The sequence below is a fragment of the Oncorhynchus keta genome, chromosome 35 (assembly GCF_023373465.1).
Source record: "Oncorhynchus keta strain PuntledgeMale-10-30-2019 chromosome 35, Oket_V2, whole genome shotgun sequence".
NCBI classification, from domain to species: Eukaryota; Metazoa; Chordata; class Actinopteri; order Salmoniformes; family Salmonidae; genus Oncorhynchus; species Oncorhynchus keta.
Window position 1 is genome coordinate 75,988,018 of NC_068455.1, and position 22,317 is coordinate 76,010,334.

The 22,317-nt window shown below is 46.6% G+C and overlaps 1 protein-coding gene and 2 long non-coding RNA genes across 4 annotated transcripts in view; 1 reads left to right on the top strand and 2 right to left on the bottom strand.

The window, feature by feature from the left end:
- Positions 1 to 2,269, top strand: part of LOC127916253 (uncharacterized) — a 5,730-nt gene extending 3,461 nt beyond the window's left edge. The window contains exons 4-8 of the long non-coding RNA XR_008094168.1: positions 1 to 693; positions 730 to 765; positions 838 to 981; positions 1,018 to 1,053; positions 1,090 to 2,269. The exon at positions 1 to 693 is cut by the window's left edge and continues 1,223 nt beyond it. This is a non-coding gene — a long non-coding RNA (uncharacterized LOC127916253). The remainder of the gene's footprint in view (positions 694 to 729; positions 766 to 837; positions 982 to 1,017; positions 1,054 to 1,089) is intronic.
- Positions 1 to 21,801, bottom strand: part of rcor2 (REST corepressor 2) — a 29,511-nt gene extending 7,710 nt beyond the window's left edge. The window contains 9 exon segments of the mRNA XM_052497759.1: positions 4,870 to 5,005; positions 5,248 to 5,311; positions 6,652 to 6,776; positions 6,932 to 7,093; positions 9,407 to 9,459; positions 9,918 to 9,998; positions 10,137 to 10,193; positions 17,772 to 17,887; positions 21,714 to 21,801. Coding sequence (XP_052353719.1) covers positions 4,870 to 5,005; positions 5,248 to 5,311; positions 6,652 to 6,776; positions 6,932 to 7,093; positions 9,407 to 9,459; positions 9,918 to 9,998; positions 10,137 to 10,193; positions 17,772 to 17,886 — 793 coding nt within the window. The 5' untranslated portion in view covers position 17,887; positions 21,714 to 21,801.
- LOC127916255 (uncharacterized) lies at positions 2,268 to 3,812 on the bottom strand. 2 transcript variants are annotated; one of them, XR_008094170.1, is made up of 3 exons: positions 3,609 to 3,812; positions 3,029 to 3,192; positions 2,268 to 2,946 (listed from the first exon to the last, which is right to left on the bottom strand). It is a non-coding gene; the product is annotated as an uncharacterized LOC127916255 (long non-coding RNA). The 2 variants fall into 2 exon arrangements; XR_008094171.1 differs by having other exon boundaries at positions 3,029 to 3,233.
- Positions 21,802 to 22,317: the final 516 nt, after the last annotated feature.

Below are 22,317 nucleotides of genomic sequence, written 5' to 3' on the forward strand. Positions count from 1 at the left end.
CGCTGAAGGAAGACCGGTTGACACTTTAATGTCCAGGAAACAGCCGATTGCTGAACAGAGTAATGACGAAGAGGAGTTTGATGAAGTTTGTGTGAGTTACTTTTGACGGAGATGGCGTTCTCACACCACTTCCTGGCAAGACAATTGGTCCAGTGTATCTCAAATTGCTGTTCCAGTTACCCTTCGACAGGAGATAACGAGGTTGGGTCATGACGGTAGTATGGCAGGCCATCTTTGGGTCAACAAGACGTGTGACCGTATCTTGCATAACTTCTTCTGACCTGGTCTGAAACAGGATGTTGTGGCTCACTGTAAATCCTGTGGCGTTTGCCAGCAGACGGGTAAACTGAACCAAGCTGTACCGGTTGCAACTTCGCAGCCTATTCCTGCTTTTGACTAACCTTTCAGTAGGGTTCTGGTGAACTGTGTTGGGTCCTTTGCCCAGAGTGAAGAGCGGTAACCAGTTTCTCTTAACCCCGGTGGGGTTCTTTTCAATGTTTCTGACTTCAGCAGGTAGTGCAGGCGGACCAATGTTTCTGACTTCAGCAGGTAGTGCAGGCGGATCAATGTTTCTGACTTCAGCAGGTAGTGCAGGCGGACCAATGTTTCTGACTCCAGCAGGTAGTGCAGGCGGACCAATGTTTCTGACTCCAGCAGGTAGTGCAGGCGGACCAATGTTTCTGACTCCAGCAGGTAGTGCAGGCGGATCAATGTTTCTGACTTCAGCAGGTAGTGCAGGCGGATCAATGTTTCTGTCTTCAGCAGGTAGTGCAGGCGGACCAATGTTTCTTTCTTCAGCAGGTAGTGCAGGCGGACCAATGTTTCTGTCTTCAGCAGGTAGTGCAGGCGGACCAATGTTTCTGTCTTCAGCAGGTAGTGCAGGCGGACCAATGTTTCTGTCTTCAGCAGGTAGTGCAGGCGGACCAATGTTTCTGTCTTCAGCAGGTAGTGCAGGCGGACCAATGTTTCTGTCTTCAGCAGGTAGTGCTGGCGGACCAATGTTTCTGACTTCAGCAGGTAGTGCAGGCGGATCAATGTTTCTGTCTTCAGCAGGTAGTGCAGGCGGACCAATGTTTCTGACTTCAGCAGGTAGTGCAGGCGGACCAATGTTTCTGTCTTCAGCAGGTAGTGCAGGCGGACCAATGTTTCTGTCTTCAGCAGGTAGTGCAGGCGGACCAATGTTTCTGTCTTCAGCAGGTAGTGCAGGCGGACCAATGTTTCTGACTTCAGCAGGTAGTGCAGGCGGACCAATGTTTCTGACTTCAGCAGGTAGTGCAGGCGGACCAATGTTTCTGACTTCAGCAGGTAGTGCAGGCGGACCAATGTTTCTGACTTCAGCAGGTAGTGCAGGCGGACCAATGTTTCTGACTTCAGCAGGTAGTGCAGGCGGATCAATGTTTAAGTTTCATGTCACGGGTCTTCCAGCAAGTGCTGCAACGGTTGGGTGTAGCAAGTTGTCCCTCTGGTGCCTACCGCCCAGAGGCTCTTGGGAGATTTCATCAGACTTTGAGGTCTATGTTGAGAGCTGACCGCTTTGAGTTGGATGGGTCCCTCTTGTGCTGTTTGCAACGCAGGAATCTTTTAGTCCAAAAGGGGCTCGTGTTTGGACATCAAGTCAGCAGAAAAACCTCACTGTGTCATGTCAACATGTTGAAACCGTACTTAAACCGCTACGATCGGGCGGCGAAGTCGGTGGAAAACCGGTAGTGATGTTCTGCCTGTGGCCACTAGTGTCATCGTTGACGAAAGTCTTCCTCAAGAGCACGAGGAAAGCCCAATACTCAACCGGTACAGGGTGTAACTCAGAGATTCTAAAAATCCTTGATGTCTTTTTGGCACCATTGTCTCACTACTGTTAGAATATCAGGGTTTACGCTCAGATGTGCCGACTCAGACAAATGTACTAGAGCACAACATTGACGTTGGGGCCTCGAGCCAACAACATGCCTATCAACCAAACCCTGAAAAGAGAGAGAAGCTCCACAATTTTTTTATTTTTTATTTTATTTGACCTTTATTTAACTAGGCAAGTCAGTTAAGAACAATTCTTATTTTCAATGACGGCTTACCGGGGAACAGTGGGTTAACTGCCTGTTCAGGGGCAGAACGACAGATTTGTACCTGGTGGAACAAACTCCCTCACGACGCCAGGACAGCGGAGTCAATCACCACCTTCCGGAGACACCTGAAACCCCACCTCTTCAAGGAATACCTAGGATAGGGTAAGTAATCCTTCTCACCCCCCCTAAAAAGATTTAGATGCACTATTGTAAAGTGGCTGTTCCACTGGATGTCATAAGGTGTATGCACCAATTTGTAAGTCGCTCTGGATAAGAGCGTCTGCTAAATGACTTAAATGTAATGTAAATGTTCTCCAATTTGTAAGTCGCTCTGGATAAGAGCGTCTGCTAAATGACTTAAATGTAAATGTAAATGTACCTTGTCGGCTCGGGGGTTTGAACTTGCAACCTTCCGGCTACTAGTCCAACGCTCTAACCACGAGAGAAAATTTACTATGGATGTTGCAGGAGTCTCCCCTTGAAATCAGACATGTCTGTGGTAAAGGACAACTTGGTTGCTGATTGTCTTTCAGTCAATAAGTTGTGTTAAAGCCAATAGGTAGTAGCTCTGGCTCACAATTTATTTTGACTGTACGTTTTTGCATTATAGAAGCATTCGTGAGTTTTTCCAAAACTTCAGAGTTAAGCAAACTATGTCCAAAAAAACAAAAAAAAGGGTAAATAAGAAAAGTTTAGAAAATACAAACAAAAAACAAAAGCCCATACACATTTAAAAACTAAATAAAAAAAGGTGGCTTTTAATTATTGACAGGCAAGACACCATGTTTATATTGGAGACTGCAGTACATTTAAGCTGATTATGTTGTGAGGTGGTTGTTTCCTGTTGGTGCTGGTTGTCCATCTCGTTAGTGGGAAGGTGTTTCACCTGTGCTGGTTGTCCATCTCGTTAGTGGGAAGGCGTTTCACCTGTGCTTGTTGTCCATCTCGTTAGTGGGAAGGCGTTTCACCTGTGCTGGTTGTCCATCTCGTTAGTGGGAAGGTGTTTCACCTGTGCTGGTTGTCCATCTCGTTAGTGGGAAGGTGTTTCACCTGTGCTGGTTGTCCATCTCGTTAGTGGGAAGGCGTTTCACCTGTGCTGGTTGTCCATCTCGTTAGTGGGAAGGCGTTTCACCTGTGCTGGTTGTCCATCTCGTTAGTGGGAAGGCGTTTCACCTGTGCTGGTTGTCCATCTCGTTAGTGGGAAGGCGTTTCACCTGTGCTGGTTGTCCATCTCGTTAGTGGGAAGGTGTTTCACCTGTGCTGGTTGTCCATCTCGTTAGTGGGAAGGTGTTTCACCTGTGCTGGTTGTCCATCTCGTTAGTGGGAAGGTGTTTCACCTGTTGTGAAGGGGGTTGTTTCCTGTTGGTGATGAGCAAACTTGTCCAACAAAAATATAAGAGGAAGATGTTACAGGTTTTGGTTTCCATTTATGTTTTGAGGTTGTACTTTAGCACGTATGGGGGGGCACACCGATTGGTGTCACCTCATTAGTCAGTAGGCGTTTCACCTGTGCTGGTTGTCCATCTCGTTAGTAGGAAGGCGTTTCACCTGTGCTGGTTGTCCATCTCGTTAGTGGGAAGGTGTTTCACCTGTGCTGGTTGTCCATCTCGTTAGTGGGAAGGTGTTTCACCTGTGCTGGTTGTCCATCTCGTTAGTGGGAAGGTGTTTCACCTGTGCTGGTTGTCCATCTCGTTAGTGGGAAGGTGTTTCACCTGTGCTGGTTGTCCATCTCGTTAGTGGGAAGGTGTTTCACCTGTGCTGGTTGTCCATCCTGTGGGAAGGCTGTGCTGGTTGTCCATCTCGTTAGTGGGAAGGTGTTTCACCTGTGCTGGTTGTCCATCTCGTTAGTGGGAAGGTGTTTCACCTGTGCTGGTTGTCCATCTCGTTAGTGGGAAGGGTTTCACCTGTCCATCTCGTTAGTGGGAAGGCGTTTCACCTGTGCTGGTTGTCCATCTCGTTAGTAGGAAGGCGTTTCACCTGTGCTGGCCCAGTGCTCCAGTTGTCTTGGTAGATGTGGAAGGTTTAGCCAACCTTCAGTTGGCGCTCCAATTTTAGATTTCTAGACAAACATTCCTTTATCTGATCTTCCCTGTTTTTGTTTTAGCTCCACCATTTTGGTTTGCTTCCTGTCTTTAAGTTTTCGGGTGGGCTTAGTGGCTGTCGTGGTGAGTGTCTTTCAGGTTTCAGTTGTTACCCCCACCTCCTCCTTTTGGTTGTTGTTGTCAGTGACTTTGTTAGTTCTCCCTTCTGTTTGAGTGTCATTTGGGGTTTTCTTGCTGGGGAACGTGACAAAAGCTTCAGCTGTAAGCTAGCGAGGAAAGTTAGCCTACAAAGCTAGCTGGAAGCTAGCAAGGAAAGTTAGCCTACAAAAGCTAGCTGGAAGCTAGCAAGGAAAGTTAGCCTACAAAGCTAGCTGGAAGCTAGCAAGGAAAGTTAGCCTACAAAGCTAGCTGGAAGCTACCGGTACCTTCATGCATCGTAAAGTTTTCCCAGCCTGTATGGACATTGTTTTGAGAACAGTAATTAACCGTTTCTACATGCCGTGTTGTATTATTCAAGGGTGCATTTTTATGCAGCCAGATGGCACTAGTAATGAATGACTAAGTGGGCCAGGCACTTTGCTCTATAAAAAAGGGCTGCGCTGACAGACTTCAGTCTCTCAACCACGCAAGACATTTGACAGAAGTTGGAGTTCTGAACGTAACAAATTCTAGTAACAAACTTTTGTTTTTAAATCTAAAAAGTTTCGGTATACCATGCAACACACACACACACACACACACCTGGATAAAGAAACCCAATAAGGTACCTTTAGGTGGTCTCCGACGAGCTCTCAGGGGGTGGTGGCGGTACTGAGCCCCAACAGACTCTTTCCTCTGTGGGTTAGACCGGCCTGGCGCTCCCCTCTCTCCTCCAGTACCACTGGAGCTCTGCTGCTTCACTGTCTGGGGAGAGGGCGGGTCAGTACACAGACATTTAACTAGGCAAATCAGTTAAGAACACATTCTTATTTACAACGACGGCCAAACCCTCCCCTTGTGCGCTGCCCTATGGAACTCCCGCTGATGGCGGGTTGTGATACAGCCCGGAATCGAACCGGGGTCTGTAGTGACGCCTCTAGCACTGACATGCAGTGCCTTAGACGACTGCGCCACTCAGAAGAAGAGTAACACTTCATTCTGCTCACCTCTTTCTTGGCGTCGATCTCAAAGTCGCTGTCGCTGCCCGGGTCTCCCTCTATCTCATCATTACTAAGGGATGGGGAGAGGGAGGGATGGGGAGGAAGAGAAGGGGGATGAATAAGTGATTCATTTTGTACATTCTTACTTTCAATCTTTATCCCTTTCAAATCTCACTCTAACCCCCCTCCCTGCCACAAATAGCAGGGTGGAGCACGCGCTCCAGCAGGTATATTTCACTGGTCATACCCAAAGCCAATTCCTCCTTTGGCCGCCTTTCCTTCCAGTTCTCTGCTGCCAATGACTGGAACGAATTGCAAAAATCACTGAAGGTGGAGACTCACATCTCCCTCACTAACTTTAAGCGTCAGCTATCTGAGCAGCTAACTGATCGCTGCAGCTGTACACAGCCCATCTGTAAATAACCCATCTGTAAATAGCCCATCTGTAAATAACCCATCTGTAAATAACCCATCTGTAAATAACCCATCTGTAAATAGCCCATCTGTAAATAACCCATCTGTAAATAACCCATCTGTAAATAACCCATCTGTAAATAACCCATCTGTAAATAACCCATCTGTAAATAACCCATCTGTAAATAACCCATCTGTAAATAACTACCTCATCCCCATATTTGTTTTTGTTTTTCTGCTTTTTTGCACACCAATATTTCTACTTGCACATCCTCATCTGCACATCTGTCACTCCAGTGTAAATTATAATTACTTCGCCACTATTGGCCTATTTATTGCCTTACCTCCGCACTTCATTTGCACACACTGTATATAGACTTTTCTATTGTGTTATTGACTGTACGTTTGTTTATTCCATGTGTAACTCTGTTGTTGTTTGTGTCGCACCGCACCTTGTTTATTTAACTAGGCAATGACGGCCAAACGCTGCCCTATGGAACTCCCGATGATGGCAGGTTGTGATACAGCCTGGAATCGAACCAGGGTCTGTAGTGACGCCTCTAGCACTGAGATGCAGTGCCTTAGACCTCTGCGCCACACGGGAGCCCTTGTGTGTCGAATTGTGTTCCTTTTAAATGGCATAGAAGGCCCTTCTTGCCTTGTTTCTCAGCTTGTTCACAGCTTAGTGGAAGTTACCTGTGGCGCTGATGTTTAGGTCGAGGTATATATTAGTTTGTGTTCTCTCGTCTCTCCCCTCTCCATGTCTCCCTCCTGTCCACCCCTTCTCTCTCCTCCTTACTACCCCCTCCATTCCTTCCCCCTCTCCTCCTTGCCCCCTTCCATTCCTTCCCCCTCTCCTCCTTACCCCCCTCCATTCCTTCCCCCCTCCATTCCTTGCCCCCTCTCCTCCTTACCCCCCTCCATTCCTTCCCCCTCTCCTCCTTACCCCCTCTCCTCCTTACCCCCCTCTCCTCCTTACCCCCCTCTCCTCCTCACCCATCTTCCTTGTCTGTCTTTTTGACCAGTCTTCTAGCCTGTCGGTCCATAACACTGGTTCTGGTCCTGGTCTTCTTCCAGCTGTAGTAGTACCGGACCAGGCCTGAGACCAGCTTATCAGGCAGCTACAGAGAGAGAGAGAGAGAGGGGAGGGGGACACACACACACACACACACACACACACACACACACACTCACACACACACACACACACAGGGTTAAACAGGTTAAACAGTGTTTTCACAACGCTCCAGTGTAGCTCCCCGGTAAGTGTCCTCACCATCTGTTGTATACGATGGAAGCTCTTGCCATGGAAGCTGAAGGCCTGTTCAAACAGGACCTTGTCCTCTACGGTCCACTCCTCGGGAAAGGGAGTGAAGTTAGCCAGGTCAGCAAGGGAACACTCCACATCATGTTTATGCCACAGCAACATCCCCAGGGCCTGGACACACAGAGAGAGCAGTGACATTTAGACACAGGGCCTGGACACACAGAGAGAGCAGTGACATTTAGAGACAGGGCCTGGCCTGGCCTGGACGGACGGACGGACGGACAGACAGAGCAGTGACATTTAGAGACAGGGCCTGGACAGACAGACAGAGAAGTGACATTTAGAGACAGGGCCTGGACAGACAGACAGACAGAGCAGTGACATTTAGAGACAGGGCCTGGACAGACAGAGAGAGAAGTGACATTTAGAGACAGGGCCTGGACAGACAGACAGACAGAGCAGTGACATTTACAGACAGACAGACAGACAGACAGACAGACAGACAGACAGACAGAGCAGTGACATTTAGAGACAGGGCCTGGCCTGGCCTGGACGGAAGGACGGACGGACAGACAGAGCAGTGACATTTAGAGACAGGGCCTGGACAGACAGACAGACAGACAGAGAAGTGACATTTAGAGACAGGGCCTGGACAGACAGAGAGAGAAGTGACATTTACAGACAGACAGACAGACAGACAGACAGACAGACAGACAGACAGACAGACAGACAGACAGACAGACAGACAGACAGACAGACAGAGCAGTGACATTTAGAGACAGGGCCTGGACATACAGACAGACAGAGCAGTGACATTTAGAGACAGGGCCTGGACAGACAGACAGAGCAGTGACATTTAGAGACAGGGCCTGGACAGACAGACAGACAGACAGACAGACAGACAGACAGACAGACAGACAGAGCAGTGACATTTAGAGACAGGGCCTGGACATACAGACAGACAGAGCAGTGACATTTAGAGACAGGGCCTGGACAGACAGAGAGAGAAGTGACATTTAGAGACAGACAGACAGACAGACAGACAGACAGACAGACAGACAGACAGACAGAGCAGCGACATTTAGAGACAGGGCCTGGACAGACAGACAGAGAAGTGACATTTAGAGACAGGGCCTAGACAGAGCAGTGACATTTAGAGACAGGGCCTGGACAGGCAGACAGACAGACAGACAGACAGAGAAGTGACATTTAGAGACAGGGCCTGGACAGACAGAGAGAGAAGTGACATAGACAGACAGACAGACAGACAGACAGACAGACAGACAGACAGACAGACAGACAGACAGACAGACAGACAGAGCAGTGACATTTAGAGACAGGGCCTGGACATACAGACAGACAGAGCAGTGACATTTAGAGACAGGGCCTGGACAGACAGACAGAGCAGTGACATTTAGAGACAGGGCCTGGACAGACAGACAGACAGACAGACAGACAGACAGACAGACAGACAGACAGACAGACAGACAGACAGACAGACAGAGCAGTGACATTTAGAGACAGGGCCTGGACATACAGACAGACAGAGCAGTGACATTTAGAGACAGGGCCTGGACAGACAGAGAGAGAAGTGACATTTAGAGACAGGGCCTGGACAGACAGAGAGAGAAGTGACATTTAGAGACAGACAGACAGACAGACAGACAGACAGACAGACAGACAGACAGAGCAGCGACATTTAGAGACAGGGCCTGGACAGACAGACAGAGAAGTGACATTTAGAGACAGGGCCTAGACAGAGCAGTGACATTTAGAGACAGGGCCTGGACAGGCAGACAGACAGACAGACAGAGAAGTGACATTTAGAGACAGGGCCTGGACACACAGACAGACAGACAGACAGACAGACAGACAGACAGACAGAGAGAGAAGTGACATTTAGAGACAGGGCCTGGACAGGCAGACAGACAGAGAGAGAAGTGACATTTAGAGACAGGGCCTGGACAGACAGACATAGCAGTGACATTTTGACCCAGGGGAGGGGACAGACTGGAGGATGAATACCCTATTCACTATATGGTGCATTATTTTGAACCAGAGCTCTGAGATAACTACACAGAACATAAATATAAACAACATGGAGAGTGTTGGTCCCATGTTTCATGAGCTAAAACGAAAAGATCCCAGAAATGTCCATATGCACAAAATGCTTATTTCACTAAAAATTGTGAACAAATTTGTTTTCATACTTGTTAGTTAGCATTTCTACTTTGCCAAAATAATCCATCCACCTGACAGGTGTGGCATATCAAGAAGCTGATTAAAACAGCACAATCATTACACAGGTGCACCTTGTGCTGGGGGACAATAAAAGGAACGTTTTGTCACACAACCCAAGTTTTGAGGGAGTGTGAAATTTGTTTGCAGACTCCAGGATTGTCCGCCAGAGAATTGAATGTTAATTTTGTTTATATTTGTCGAGTATATTTACTGTTTGTATAAAGTTAGATTGATTGACTGTACCTGTTCCATGTTGTAGCCATGCTTCTCTTTAGCCATCAGAATATACTCATCCACTGGGGGGAGAGAGCGAGCAGAGAGAGAGCAGAGCGAGCAGAGAGAGAGCAGAGCGAGCAGAGAGAGAGCAGAGCGAGCAGAGCGAGAGCGGCAGAGGGAGAGAGCGAGCAGAGAGAGCGGCAGAGGGAGAGAGCGAGCAGAGAGAGAGCAAGCAGAGAGAGCGAGCAGAGAGAGTGAGAGAGAGCAGAGAGAGCGACAGAGAGCAGAGAGAGCGCGCAGAGTGAGAGAGCGGGAGAGTGAGCAGAGAGAGCAACAGAGAGCCAGAGAGAGAGCAGAGCGAGTGAGAGAGCGAGAGTTGTTTATTTCACTTTTGTTTTATCTACTTCACTTGCTTTGGCAATGTTAACATATGTTTCCCATGCCAATAAAGCCCTTGAATTGATGAATTGAATTGAAAGAGAGATAGAGAGAGCAAAGAATTTAAATTGTCAGATAATAGTATAGTGTGTGTGTTTACACATGGCGTCAGAGATGAGACTGTTGGGGCACCACACCAGCATACTCCTCTGTTCCTTCTCATTGTAGCGGCTTGGAGTGTCTGTGTGCGCGCACACACACACACACACACACACACACACACACACACACGTCAGTCATACATTCCTTATTTTCTCTCACTCCATCTGTCACATACACAGCCAAATGATCAAATCCCCCCCCATTCCCTCTCTGGTACCTGGGTTTAATTCAGGTATCTGTGCCTGGTAGTCTCCTCCCACTCGAATCATACTGTCTGTGGAGAGAGAAAAGAGGGATGATTAGAGGAAGAGAGAGACATCAGCTGAGAGAGAACTAGCAATACGGCCAGAGAGAGTTAGCGATAAGCCCAGAGAGAGAGAGAGAGAGAGAGAGAGAGAGAGAACTAGCGATAAGCCCGGAGAGAGTACTAGCGATAAGCCCAGAGAGAGAGAGAGAGTTAGCGATAAGCCCAGCGAGGGAGAGAGAGAGAACTAGCGATAAGCCCAGAGAGGGAGAGAGAGAGAGTACTAGCGATAAGCCCAGAGAGGGAGAGAGAGAGAGAGTACTAGCGATAAGCCCGGAGAGAGTTAGCGATAAGCCCAGCGAGGGATAGAGAGAACTAGCGATAAGCCCGGAGAGAGTTAGCGATAAGCCCAGAGAGGGAGAGAGAGAGAGTACTAGCGATAAGCCCAGAGAGGGAGAGAGAGAGTACTAGCGATAAGCCTGGAGAGGGAGAGAGAGAGAGTACTAGCGATAAGCCCGGAGAGAGAGTACTAGCGATAAGCCCGGAGAGAGAGTACTAGCGATAAACCCGGAGAGAGAGTACTAGCGATAAGCCCGGAGAGAGTACTAGCGATAAGCCCGGAGAGAGAGTACTAGCGATAAGCCCGGAGAGAGAGTACTAGCGATAAGCCCGGAGAGCGAGGATAAGCCCGGAGAGAGAGTACTAGCGATAAGCCCGGAGAGAGTACTAGCGATAAGCCCAGAGAGAGAGTACTAGATAAGCCCGGAGAGAGAGTACTAGCGATAAGCCCAGAGAGGGAGCCCGGAGAGAGAGTACTAGCGATAAGCCCGGAGAGAGAGTACTAGATAAGCCCGGAGAGAGAGTACTAGCGATAAGCCCGGAGAGAGAGTACTAGCGATAAGCCCGGAGAGAGAGTTTAAGCCCACAGATAAACCCAGAGAGAGAGAGTATTAGTGATAAGCCCAGAGAGAGTATTAGCGATAAACCCAGAGAGAATTAGTGATAAACCCAGAGAGAGAGAGAGTATTAGTGATAAACCCACAGAGAGGGAGAGTATTAGTGATAAACCCAGAGAGAGAGAGAGTATTAGTGATAAACCCACAGAGAGAGAGAGTATTAGTGATAAACCCAGAGAGAGAGAGAGTATTAGTGATAAACCCACAGAGAGAGAGAGTATTAGTGATAAACCTGGAGAGAGAGAGTACTAGCGATAAGCCCGGAGAGAGTACTAGCGATAAGCCCGGAGAGAGTATTAGCGATAAGCCCGGAGAGAGAGTACTAGCGATAAGCCCGGAGAGGGAGTACTAGCGATAAGCCCGGAGAGAGAGTACTAGCGATAAGCCCGGAGAGAGAGTACTAGCGATAAGCCCAAGAGAGAGAGTATTAGCGATAAGCCCACAGAGAGTATTAGTAATAAGCCCACAGAGAGTATTAGTAATAAGCCCACAGAGAGAGAGTATTAGTGATAAGCCCAGAGAGAGAGTATTAGTGATAAGCCCAGAGAGAGTATTAGCGATAAACCCAGAGAGAATTAGTGATAAACCCAGAGAGAGAGAGAGTATTAGTGATAAACCCACAGAGAGGGAGAGTATTAGTGATAAACCCAGAGAGAGAGAGAGTATTAGTGATAAACCCACAGAGAGAGAGAGAGAGAGTATTAGTGATAAACCCAGAGAGAGAGATAAACCCAGAGAGAGAATTAGTGATAAACCCAGAGAGAGAGAGTATTAGTGATAAACCCAGAGAGAGAGAGTATTAGTGATAAACCCACAGAGAGAGTATTAGTGATAAGCCCACAGAGAGAGTATTAGTGATAACCCCAGAGAGAGAGAGAGAGTATTAGTGATAAGCCCACAGAGAGAGAGTATTAGCGATAAACCCAGAGAGAGACAGAAGAGCAGAGACAAGCAGAGAGGGAGTGTGAGAGATTTGTCCGATTCAGCTGCCCTGCGCACCGGGTAGGCGAACTGTTGCCATTTTGAACAATTTCATGTGTGAACCCACAAAGAGAGAGAGTATGCCTAAACCCAGGCGGAGAGAGAGAGCAAATCAGAGTGCACTAGAGGCCAACCGCTAAACCAATCGGATGGCTCAGATTAACCCACAGAGAGAGAGTCTGATAAGCCCAATGTAGCATGGCATAAAAGAAAGCTACTGTGAGATTTCAAAACGTTTAAAACCACAGACTAGAGAGATTGTCAACCCAGAATACAGAAAAGAGCTGCTGTTTCAAAACGTTTAAAACCACGACTAGACCGGGTAGGCGAGACTGTCAACAAATCAATACAGTAAAGAGCTGCTGTTTCAAAACGTTTAAAACCACGACTAGAGAGACTGTCAACGAATACAGCAAAGAGCTGCTGTTTCAAAACGTTTAAAACCACGACTAGAGAGACTGTCAACGAATACAGTAAAGAGCTGCTGTTTCAAAACGTTTAAAACCACGACTAGAGAGACTGTCAACGAATACAGTAAAGAGCTGCTGTTTCAAAATGTTTAAAACCACGACTAGAGAGACTGTCACAACGAATACAGCAAAGAACTGCTGTTTCAAAACGTTTAAAACCACGACTAGAGAGACTGTCAACGAATACAGTAAAGAGCTGCTGTTTCAAAACGTTTAAAACCACGACTAGAGAGACTGTCAACGAATACAGCAAAGAACTGCTGTTTCAAAACGTTTAAAACCACGACTAGAGAGACTGTCAACGAATACAGCAAAGAGCTGCTGTTTCAAAACGTTTAAAACCACGACTAGAGAGACTGTCAACGAATACAGCAAAGAGCTGCTGTGTTTATGAGTGACTTGATGCTCTTACTCAGCCCTGTCAACACTTTGCATTCAACACTTTTATAAGCCATAAAATACACGTTCTTTCTATTTCCACTCAGCGCTACAACAAGCAGTGCAGCAGTAATGACTACTAATGAATGAGTATCAATAGACTTGTTGTTGTTGTTGTTGTTGTTGTTGTTGTTGTTGATTGGCTCTTTTTTTATATCAAGGACATGCCGTTTTTGACTCTCTCTCTATCACACCTGCTGTCTCTAACTCTGAATGATCGGCTATGAAAAGCCAACTGACATTTATTCCTGAGGTGCTGACCTGTTGCACCCTCTACAACCACTGTGATTATTATTTGACCCTGCTGGTCATTTATGAACATTTTAACATCTTGGCCATGTTCTGTTATAATCTCCACTCGGCACAGCCAGAAGAGGACTGGCCCACCCCTCATAGCCTGGTTCCTCTCTCGGTTCTGGCCTTTCTAGGGAGTTTTTCCTAGCCACCGTGCTTCTACACTTGCATTGCTTGCTGTTTGGGGTTTTAGGCTGTTTTCTGTACAGCACTTTGAGATATCAGCGAGATATCAGCTTAACAAGGACTTTATAAATATATTTGATTGATTGATTTCACTTTCTCTCCCTCTCCTTTCTCTCCGACCCTCAGTGCTGCTCTCTCCCTCCGCTGAGACTGACCCTCGGTCTGCTGCTCTCTCCCTCTCCTTTCTCTCCGACCCCCAGTCTGCTGCTCTCTCCCTCTCCTTTCTCTCCGACCCTCAGTCTGCTGCTCTCTCCCTCTCCTTTCTCTCCGACCCTCAGTCTGCTGCTCTCTCCCTCCGCTGAGACTGACCCTCAGTCTGCTGCTCTCTCCCTCTGCTGAGACTGACCCTCAAGTCTGCTGCTCTCTCCCTCTCCTTTCTCTCCGACCCTCAGTCTGCTGCTCTCTCCCTCTCCTTTCTCTCCGACCCTCAGTCTGCTGCTCTCTCCCTCTGCTGAGACTGACCCTCAGTCTGCTGCTCTCTCCCTCCCCTTTCTCTCCGACCCTCAGTCTGCTGCTCTCCCTCTGCTGAGACTGACCCTCAGTCTGCTGCTCTCGCCCTCTGCTGAGACTGACCCTCAGTCTGCTGCTCTCTCCCTCCGCTGAGACCGACCCTCAGTCTGCTGCTCTCTCCCTCTCCTTTCTCTCCGACCCTCAGTCTGCTGCTCTCTCCCTCTGCTGAGACTGACCCTCAGTGTGCTGCTCTCTCCCTCCGCTGAGACCGACCCTCAGTCTGCTACTCTCTCCCTCCACTGAGACCGACCCTCAGTCTGCTGCTCTCCCTCCGCTGAGACTGACCCTCAGTCTGCTGCTCTCTCCCTCCACTGAGACTGACCCTCAGTCTGCTGCTCTCTCCCTCTCCTTTCTCTCCGACCCTCAGTCTGCTGCTCTCTCCCTCCGCTGAGACTGACCCTCAGTCTGGTGCGCTCTCCCTCCACTGAGACTGACCCTCAGTCTGCTGCTCTCTCCCTCTCCTTTCTCTCCGACCCTTAGTCTGCTGCTCTCTCCCTCCGCTGAGACCGACCCTCAGTCTGCTGCTCTCCCCCTCCACTGAGACTGACCCTCAGTCTGCTGCTCTCTCCCTCTCCTTTCTCTCCGACCCTTAGTCTGCTGCTCTCTCCCTCTCCTTTCTCCCCGACCCTCAGTCTGCTGCTCTCTCCCTCCGCTGAGACTGACCCTCAGTCTGCTGCTCTCCCCCTCCACTGAGACCGACCCTCAGTCTGCTGCTCTCTCCCTCCGCTGAGACTGACCCTCAGTCTGCTACTCTCTCCCTCTGCTGAGACTGACCCTCAGTCTGCTGCTCTCCCCTCCGCTAAGACTGACCCTCAGTCTGCTGCTCTCCCTCCGTTGAGACCGACCCTCAGTCTGCTGCTCTCCGCTCCCTCCGCTGAGACTGACCCTCAGTCTGCTGCTCTCTCCTCCGCTGAGACTGACCCTCAGTCTGCTGCTCTCCCTCCGCTGAGACTGACCCTCAGTCTGCTGCTCTCCCCCTCCGCTGAGACCGACCCTCAGTCTGCTGCTCTCTCCCTCCGCTGAGACTGACCCTCAGTCTGCTGCTCTCTCCCTCCGCTGAGACTGACCCTCAGTCTGCTGCTCTCTCCCTCCGCTGAGACTGACCCTCAGTCTGCTACTCTCTCCCTCTGCTAAGACTGACCCTCAGTCTGCTGCTCTCCCCCTCCGTTGAGACCGACCCTCAGTCTGCTGCTCTCTCCCTCCGCTGAGACTGACCCTCAGTCTGCTACTCTCTCCCTCCGCTGAGACTGACCCTCAGTCTGCTGCTCTCCCCCTCCGTTGAGACCGACCCTCAGTCTGCTGCTCTCTCCCTCCGCTGAGACTGACCCTCAGTCTGCTGCTCTCTCCCTCCGCTGAGACTGACCCTCAGTCTGCTGCTCTCTCCCTCCACTGAGACTGACCCTCAGTCTGCTGCTCTCTCCCTCTCCTTTCTCTCCGATCCTCAGTCTGCTGCTCTCTCCCTCCGCTGAGACTGACCCTCAGTCTGCTGCTCTCTCCCTCTGCTGAGACTGACCCTCAGTCTGCTGCTCTCTCCCTCCACTGAGACTGACCCTCAGTCTGCTGCTCTCTCCCTCTCCTTTCTCTCCGATCCTCAGTCTGCTGCTCTCTCCCTCTGCTGAGACTGACCCTCAGTCTGCTGCTCTCTCCCTCCGCTGAGACTGACCCTCAGATGCAGGCACCATCAGCCCAGTAAAATAAAAAGCACATGATTTCAAAATGTTTGGTCACTTAGCTGTGTTTCACAAGTAATAAAACAACGGATCTATTACCGGTATGATCATATAGCCTACCTCAAATGTAGAAATATAAATGTTAAGAACAGGCTCAAACAATGCATTGGCAGGGCAATTCAAGCAAAGCCAATATGCAGTGATACTGTATTGGGCCTATAGCTTCCTTCTGTTTAAGTGATGCTATTAATAAAATCAAAACATCTGAGCGGTAGATCTCAGCTTGCATTTTGACTCAGTGATATTGACTCAGAAAAAGAAGGTTGGTGACCACTGTTCTAGAGTTTTTCCCTGTTAACACCATCACTGTTCTAGAGTTTTTCCCTGTTAACACCATCACTGTTCTAGAGTTTTTCCCTGTTAACACCATCACTGTTCTAGAGTTTTTCCCTGTTAACACCATCAACATTTCCCTTTACTGTGGCAATTGTGATCGACTGAACACAATATTAGCCACTTTTAATGCAAAATACCTGGGGGATTCTATTGTATAGACATGCACTACTCAGCACAGACTAGTGCACCATAACCAATCAGGGCTGCAGTAGGCCTATATGCATATAGACAATTGCCATATATGGATCTGTGCCAGGCACTTTGAACTGGACTGTGTTTACAGCATGAGCGGTCATGAGTAGATGCGCTTGTTTTGAGATCATAGTGAGAGCTGCATGTAGCCACGTGTGCACATTTTGTTCATTTATCCAGTTATAGATAATTTATTCATATCCTTTGCTAGTTAGTGAGTTATTAGCCCAGTTATAGATCATTTGTAGTCAGCAATAGAGGAGTGATTGACTCCTACAAGAGCACAAAATGTATACATTTCTAGACATCTTTGAAAAGCCAGTCAGGTAAAGAGCTTCTTTTTTTTTGTCTTAAAGGGGCAGTGTTCTATTTTGAGACAGGCTTGAATAAGCTAAGTAGCCAATTTATCACATTCTCTGTAATAATGGTATGGGATTAATAATGCATTTTATTTTGTGAAGTGGTATCTAGCATCAAACAACATTTTCAGTCACCACCTTGTGAGAAGGACAAGTGGATAAACCGGTTCATGTCAAGCCCTGCATGTTATGGAATGTGGGCCTTCATTGAACAATGAATGACAGAACAGCTGTTTCCATGTTAACATGTTATGGGATGCATTTTCTCCATCGTGTTCGATTCCAGGCTGTATCCCAACCGGTCGTGATTGGACGTCCCATAGGGCGGCGCACAATTGGCCCAGCGTCGTCCAGGTTTGGCCCAGCGTCGTCCAGGTTTGGCCCAGCGTCGTCCAGGTTTGGCCCAGCGTCGTCCAGGTTTGGCCCAGCGTCGTCCAGGTTTGGCCCAGCGTCGTCCAGGTTTGGCCCAGCGTCGTCCAGGTTTGGCCCAGCGTCGTCCAGGTTTGGCCCAGCGTCGTCCAAGTTTGGCCCAGCGTCGTCCAGGTTTGGCCGCCGGTAGGCCGTCATTGTAAATAAAGAATTTGTTCTTAAACTGACTCGCCTAGTAAAATAAATAGTTAAATAAATAAAATAAAGACCACTCTGTTTGGCCTACATTATGATCAAATATCCTCGGTAACCTACGCGGCGGCCACTGTTAAACCGATAACTTAATAAGGGTACAGCCTCAGTGTTCACGCTAAAGTCGTGCTGGAAGTTGCTTAAATGGAAGCACACAGAACGAAATGTGGAGGGACCGTGTTTTTTTGTCTGTTGTCAACTCTTCTGTGCTTTTGTTTGAGCGTGTGTGCGTGTATTTTCCTGTCATGAACTGAGTAGGTATGACGACGGTAAGAAAATGATGAGACAGTAGTGAGCACACAAACTATTATTGTGGATAGTTAAGATTAATATAATAAAATTGTACACGCTTTGAAAGAACATTTTCTCTAATAATCCTGTTTACACGGACACATCTGAGATCAGGCTGCCTGATGAGACTTTTGATAAATGCAGAAAAAAAAAATCACCAATCAAAATAAACTTTATACCATGTTATTTTCTAGCCCTTTTCCCCCGAATTTGACCTGTGTGTGTGTCGTGTGTGTGTGTGTACCGTGAGCGTGCTCCTCATCGCTGCTGTCCTCCTCCGAGTGTTGGTTGTTTCCATTGGTTTTAGCCCTGCTCCTAGACAGAACGCCACTCCCCGATCGCTCCATCACCGAGGGCATACTGCAACACACACACACACACACACACACACACACACACACACACACACACACACACACACACACACACACACAGAGAGATAAAGCATAGGCCTACACATAATCTACATCACTAAGGAAAAGTCCTGTCACCAATCAGCACACACATTAACTCAACCCAGCAACAAAATACCAAACTTCCAAAGCCCTCAGTATAGCAGAGATGAACAATCTGTTTTCCACTAAGCACACCTACATGCACACTAATAATTCAATATTAAATTGATTATGTTAGTTGGCAGAGTACGACATCAGTCGTGTAAAAACTTCACTCTCCTTAAAACAGTGGTAGATCATCATTTATGTAAGAACACTCTGATTAAAACACCTGGTTTTCTGAGCAATCTTTCAAATGATTAGGACGTGTAAAAACCTTTTTTCAAGCAGAGTTCCAGCGCTGTGTATTTGATCTGTACATGTGCCTTGAGCAAGGCACTTAACCCTCATGTCTCCTGTAATTGTTGGAGATAAGAGCGTCTGAGTTCCAGCGCTGTGTATTTGATCTGTCCGTGTGCTAACAGCAGCAGTTCAAGACTCTCTCTCTCTTTTGTGCAAGTGAAGTGAGTTCGGGAACAACTGAAAGTATCTTAGTTTGAAATAGTTTTCACATACAAACGTTATCTGTCCGAACTCAGGATAAAATGTTCTTCCCAAAAATAACGTGGTCAAGTGTGGTAGAGCGTTTTATTTTGATTGGTGATTTTCTGCGTTTCTCATAATTCCCATCAGGCAGCCTGATTTCAGATGTGTCCATGTAAACAGGATTATTAGAAACATTGTTGTTCTTGCAAAGCATTTAAACGTTTTAAACAAATGATTATATTTAAAAATCAGAATATTCACAATAAATCAATGTAACCGTGCTCACTACCGTCTCATTCTCATCAGCCTCTTACTGTGTCTGGTCAACCCCAACTCCTCATAATAGCAAAAATACACACATACCAACCTGGTCTCAGAACATTTCGTATTATTCTGTACGTAAATCCGAGACACTCCATTTAGTAAGATATGTATCAATTTGTGGACGTCCATCACTCCTTTTCGTATGTTACGAATTACAATTAGTATTTTTTATATATACATATAAATTATGACTTCTCAAAACGTAACATATGTTACGAATTTGCAATAAGTAGTTAGCAATGCTTATGCCTTAACCTCTTGCTCCTACCTGACACGCAGGCGTCCCATCTAGACATATGGAAATGCAAATGCGCTACGCTAAATGCTAATAGTACTAGTTAAAACTCAAACGTTCATTAAAATACACATGCAGGGTATTGAATTAAAGCTACACTCGTTGTGAATCCAGGAAACAAGTCAGATTTTTAAAATGCTTTTCGGCGAAAGCATGAGAAGCTATTATCTGATAGCATGTAACACCCTAAAAGACCCGCAGGGGACGTAAACAAAATAATTAGCATAGTCGTCGCTACACAAACCGCACAAATAAAATATAAAACATTCATTACCTTTGACCATCTTCTTTGTTGGCACTCCTAGATGTCCCATAATCACTATTGGGTCTTTTTTTCCGATTAAATCGGTCCATATATAGCCTAGATATCGATCTATGAAGACTGTTTGATAAACGAAAAAAAATAGCGTCTTATAACGTAACGTCATTTTTTTTTTATTAAAAAAGTTGACGATAAACTTTCACAAAACACTTCGAAATACTTTTGTAATGCAACTTTAGGTATTAGTAAACGTTAATAAGCGATCAAATTGATCACGAGGCAAAGTATATTCTTTAGCTGTCCGTCTGGAAATAATGTCCGGGTAAATCTCAACCAAAATATCAGGTCGGAGGCTTGAACAAATGGCTTGTCTCTTCTTCGTTTGACCAAGAAACAAAGCCTAGGCAAATGACAAGACTGTTGACATTGTGTGGAAGCTGTAGGTATTGCAACCTCAGCCCCATTTATTGTGGTTCGCCTTTATCAATGGGTTGAAGTGGCGGATGGATATATATTTCCATTTTCAGTGATCAGATTTTCCTGCGCTTTTCGATGAAACGCACGTTCTGTTATAGTCACAGCCGTGATTTAACCAGTTTTATAAACGTCTGAGTGTTTTCTATCCACACATACTAATCATATGCATATACTATATTCCTGGCATGAGCAGCAGGGCGCTGAAATGTTGCGCGATTTTTAACAGAATGTTCGAAAAAGTAGTGGGTAGGAGTAACAGGTTAAGTAACCATCTGTTTTATGTAATCATACAAAAACGTCACACTAAATGGAACATCTCGGAGATACGTACAGAATAATACTAAATTCTCTGAGACCAGGTTGCATATACACACACTCAAACAAACGCAAGTTAGAGTTCACAGCAGAAAAATAACACAGTTAATCCAGTATCTGGCTACACGAGGAGTCACATGTTCAACTATCAAGTGGGGAAACATCAAAACACACCACACACACACAGCCTATGCCAAACTATGTGTGTGTGATGTGAAGTAAGTTCTCTGTCTTGGGGGGGAGGCGCGCGCTAACGTTCGTGCTGTGACACAAAAGACTAGACGGTCACCTCGGGACAAGACATCTTCCGGTTTCAAATGTTCCCGTTAAACCGACTTTTGTCGTTATACCGACCACAAGAGACGTGAAACGAACTCTACATACAGTTAGCAAATTAATAGAACAGTTGTACATTCAATAGCTGTCATTTTTTTGGTACATTTTTTGTCGGACAAAAATGGGTCTGTCAACAAGAGCCGAGTTCCACACAATGTATGCATCATCAAAAAGTTCACTTAACTGTAACATCACGGCAAAACACAACACTTACATTTTAGGACGTATGTTTTTTTGTTGTCGTGATAACCGTTACAAGCCTAATTTAAGAAAATAATTTCCTGTAATACTGATTAAAAACCACTCAGAAGATATTGCAGTAGTATAGTATTCGGCCTCATTCACAATGCTGTTGGCCTTTGTCTACTTGCCCAATGCTGGTCCAAGCCACATAAACGGTGCCAGTCTGTGTGTAACATTAAACTCACACTTGAGGTAGGATTGTAGACTAATCAAGGCAACAACAAACAAACAAAAAAAAGTTCATTTCATGGCAACAGATAAATAAACTATGAACAAATATCAAAGTTATCGATATCATTACTGTCCCACCGGTCGACAAAGCCCGCCCCTTTCACTTTTTTTTGTTGCAACTTGATTGATTGATTACATAGACCAGCCAACACATTTCTACAGGGGAGTAGCTAGCATCTACATTAGTTGCAATATAAACCTTTAGCAATCTTGCCTTAACTTTTAGACAGTGTAACATATTAGCAAGAAACTGGCTGACTAGTTACTAAGTTATTTTCCCTAATATTAAATAATAACAGCTATTGGAAAGTAATTAATTTGGGACACTCACTAGTGTGAGTGCTACTGGCCAAAAACACATTCATATCAACCATTAGCTATTTCCAGAAAAGTCTAGCATTGGAATCCCATCCTGGTAACTATTACCATGATGTTGCTTCCAGAAAGCCAGTTTTACAATCCTTATTAATCAATTATACAGATATTATTTGGGGTTAAGTATCAGTTTAACTCACAAATGACTAAATCTATTTTTTTTCTTTCTCGTATTCTCCAAAGAGGGGGGAATCTTTGTCACAATCTCTCATATTCTCACTCTTCCTCGACTCTCGCTCAAAACCACATCCAAATTAGTAGTGACAAGAATATACAACAACGTGTGTTTCCATAGAACCTGCTTTAAAAAAAAAAAAACATTGAATAAATAATGAAATCTTGTCCCACCTCCGTTCTTTCCTCCTTTTCCTCTGCCCTCCGTTGATAATATCTTTCAACTTTCAATCCTTTTGTTATCGCCAGGCTAACGTCGGTGGGGGTAGGGGGTGGGGGGTAGGGGTGTGGGGGGTAGGGGTGTGGGGGGGGTAGGGGTGTGGGGGGGTAGGGGTGTGTGGGGGGGGTAGCTAGTACTATTCCAGTTGTTGGTCGCTACTAGTTGGCGTTGTGGACGTTTTGGATTCGTTGTACAAGTCGGGATAGCAGTTCAATTCAGTAGCTCACCTGCTTATTTTGTGGTCCTCGGGCGTTTTTCTCTCATTCAAAACTTAGCTACGGCTTTCTCCGCAGCTAATAGGCCGCTTAACTAAGAAAATTAAAATTAAAATAAACTTCACCTTCAAAACGGCTTAATTTTCATTCATTTGATGCCAAAGTGGGTCTTCGCGTATTCAATAATACAGCTTGCACGTAGAGAAGCGGAGAGTGTGCCGGGAGAACCGAACCAGGCCTCGGAGGGGAGAGGTGTACATCCGCAACCGTTGGATTTCTCCTCGCCTCTCCCTAACTAACTTCAATAGCCGAAAAGTAGTCCCCTGTGCAAGTTGGACAGACA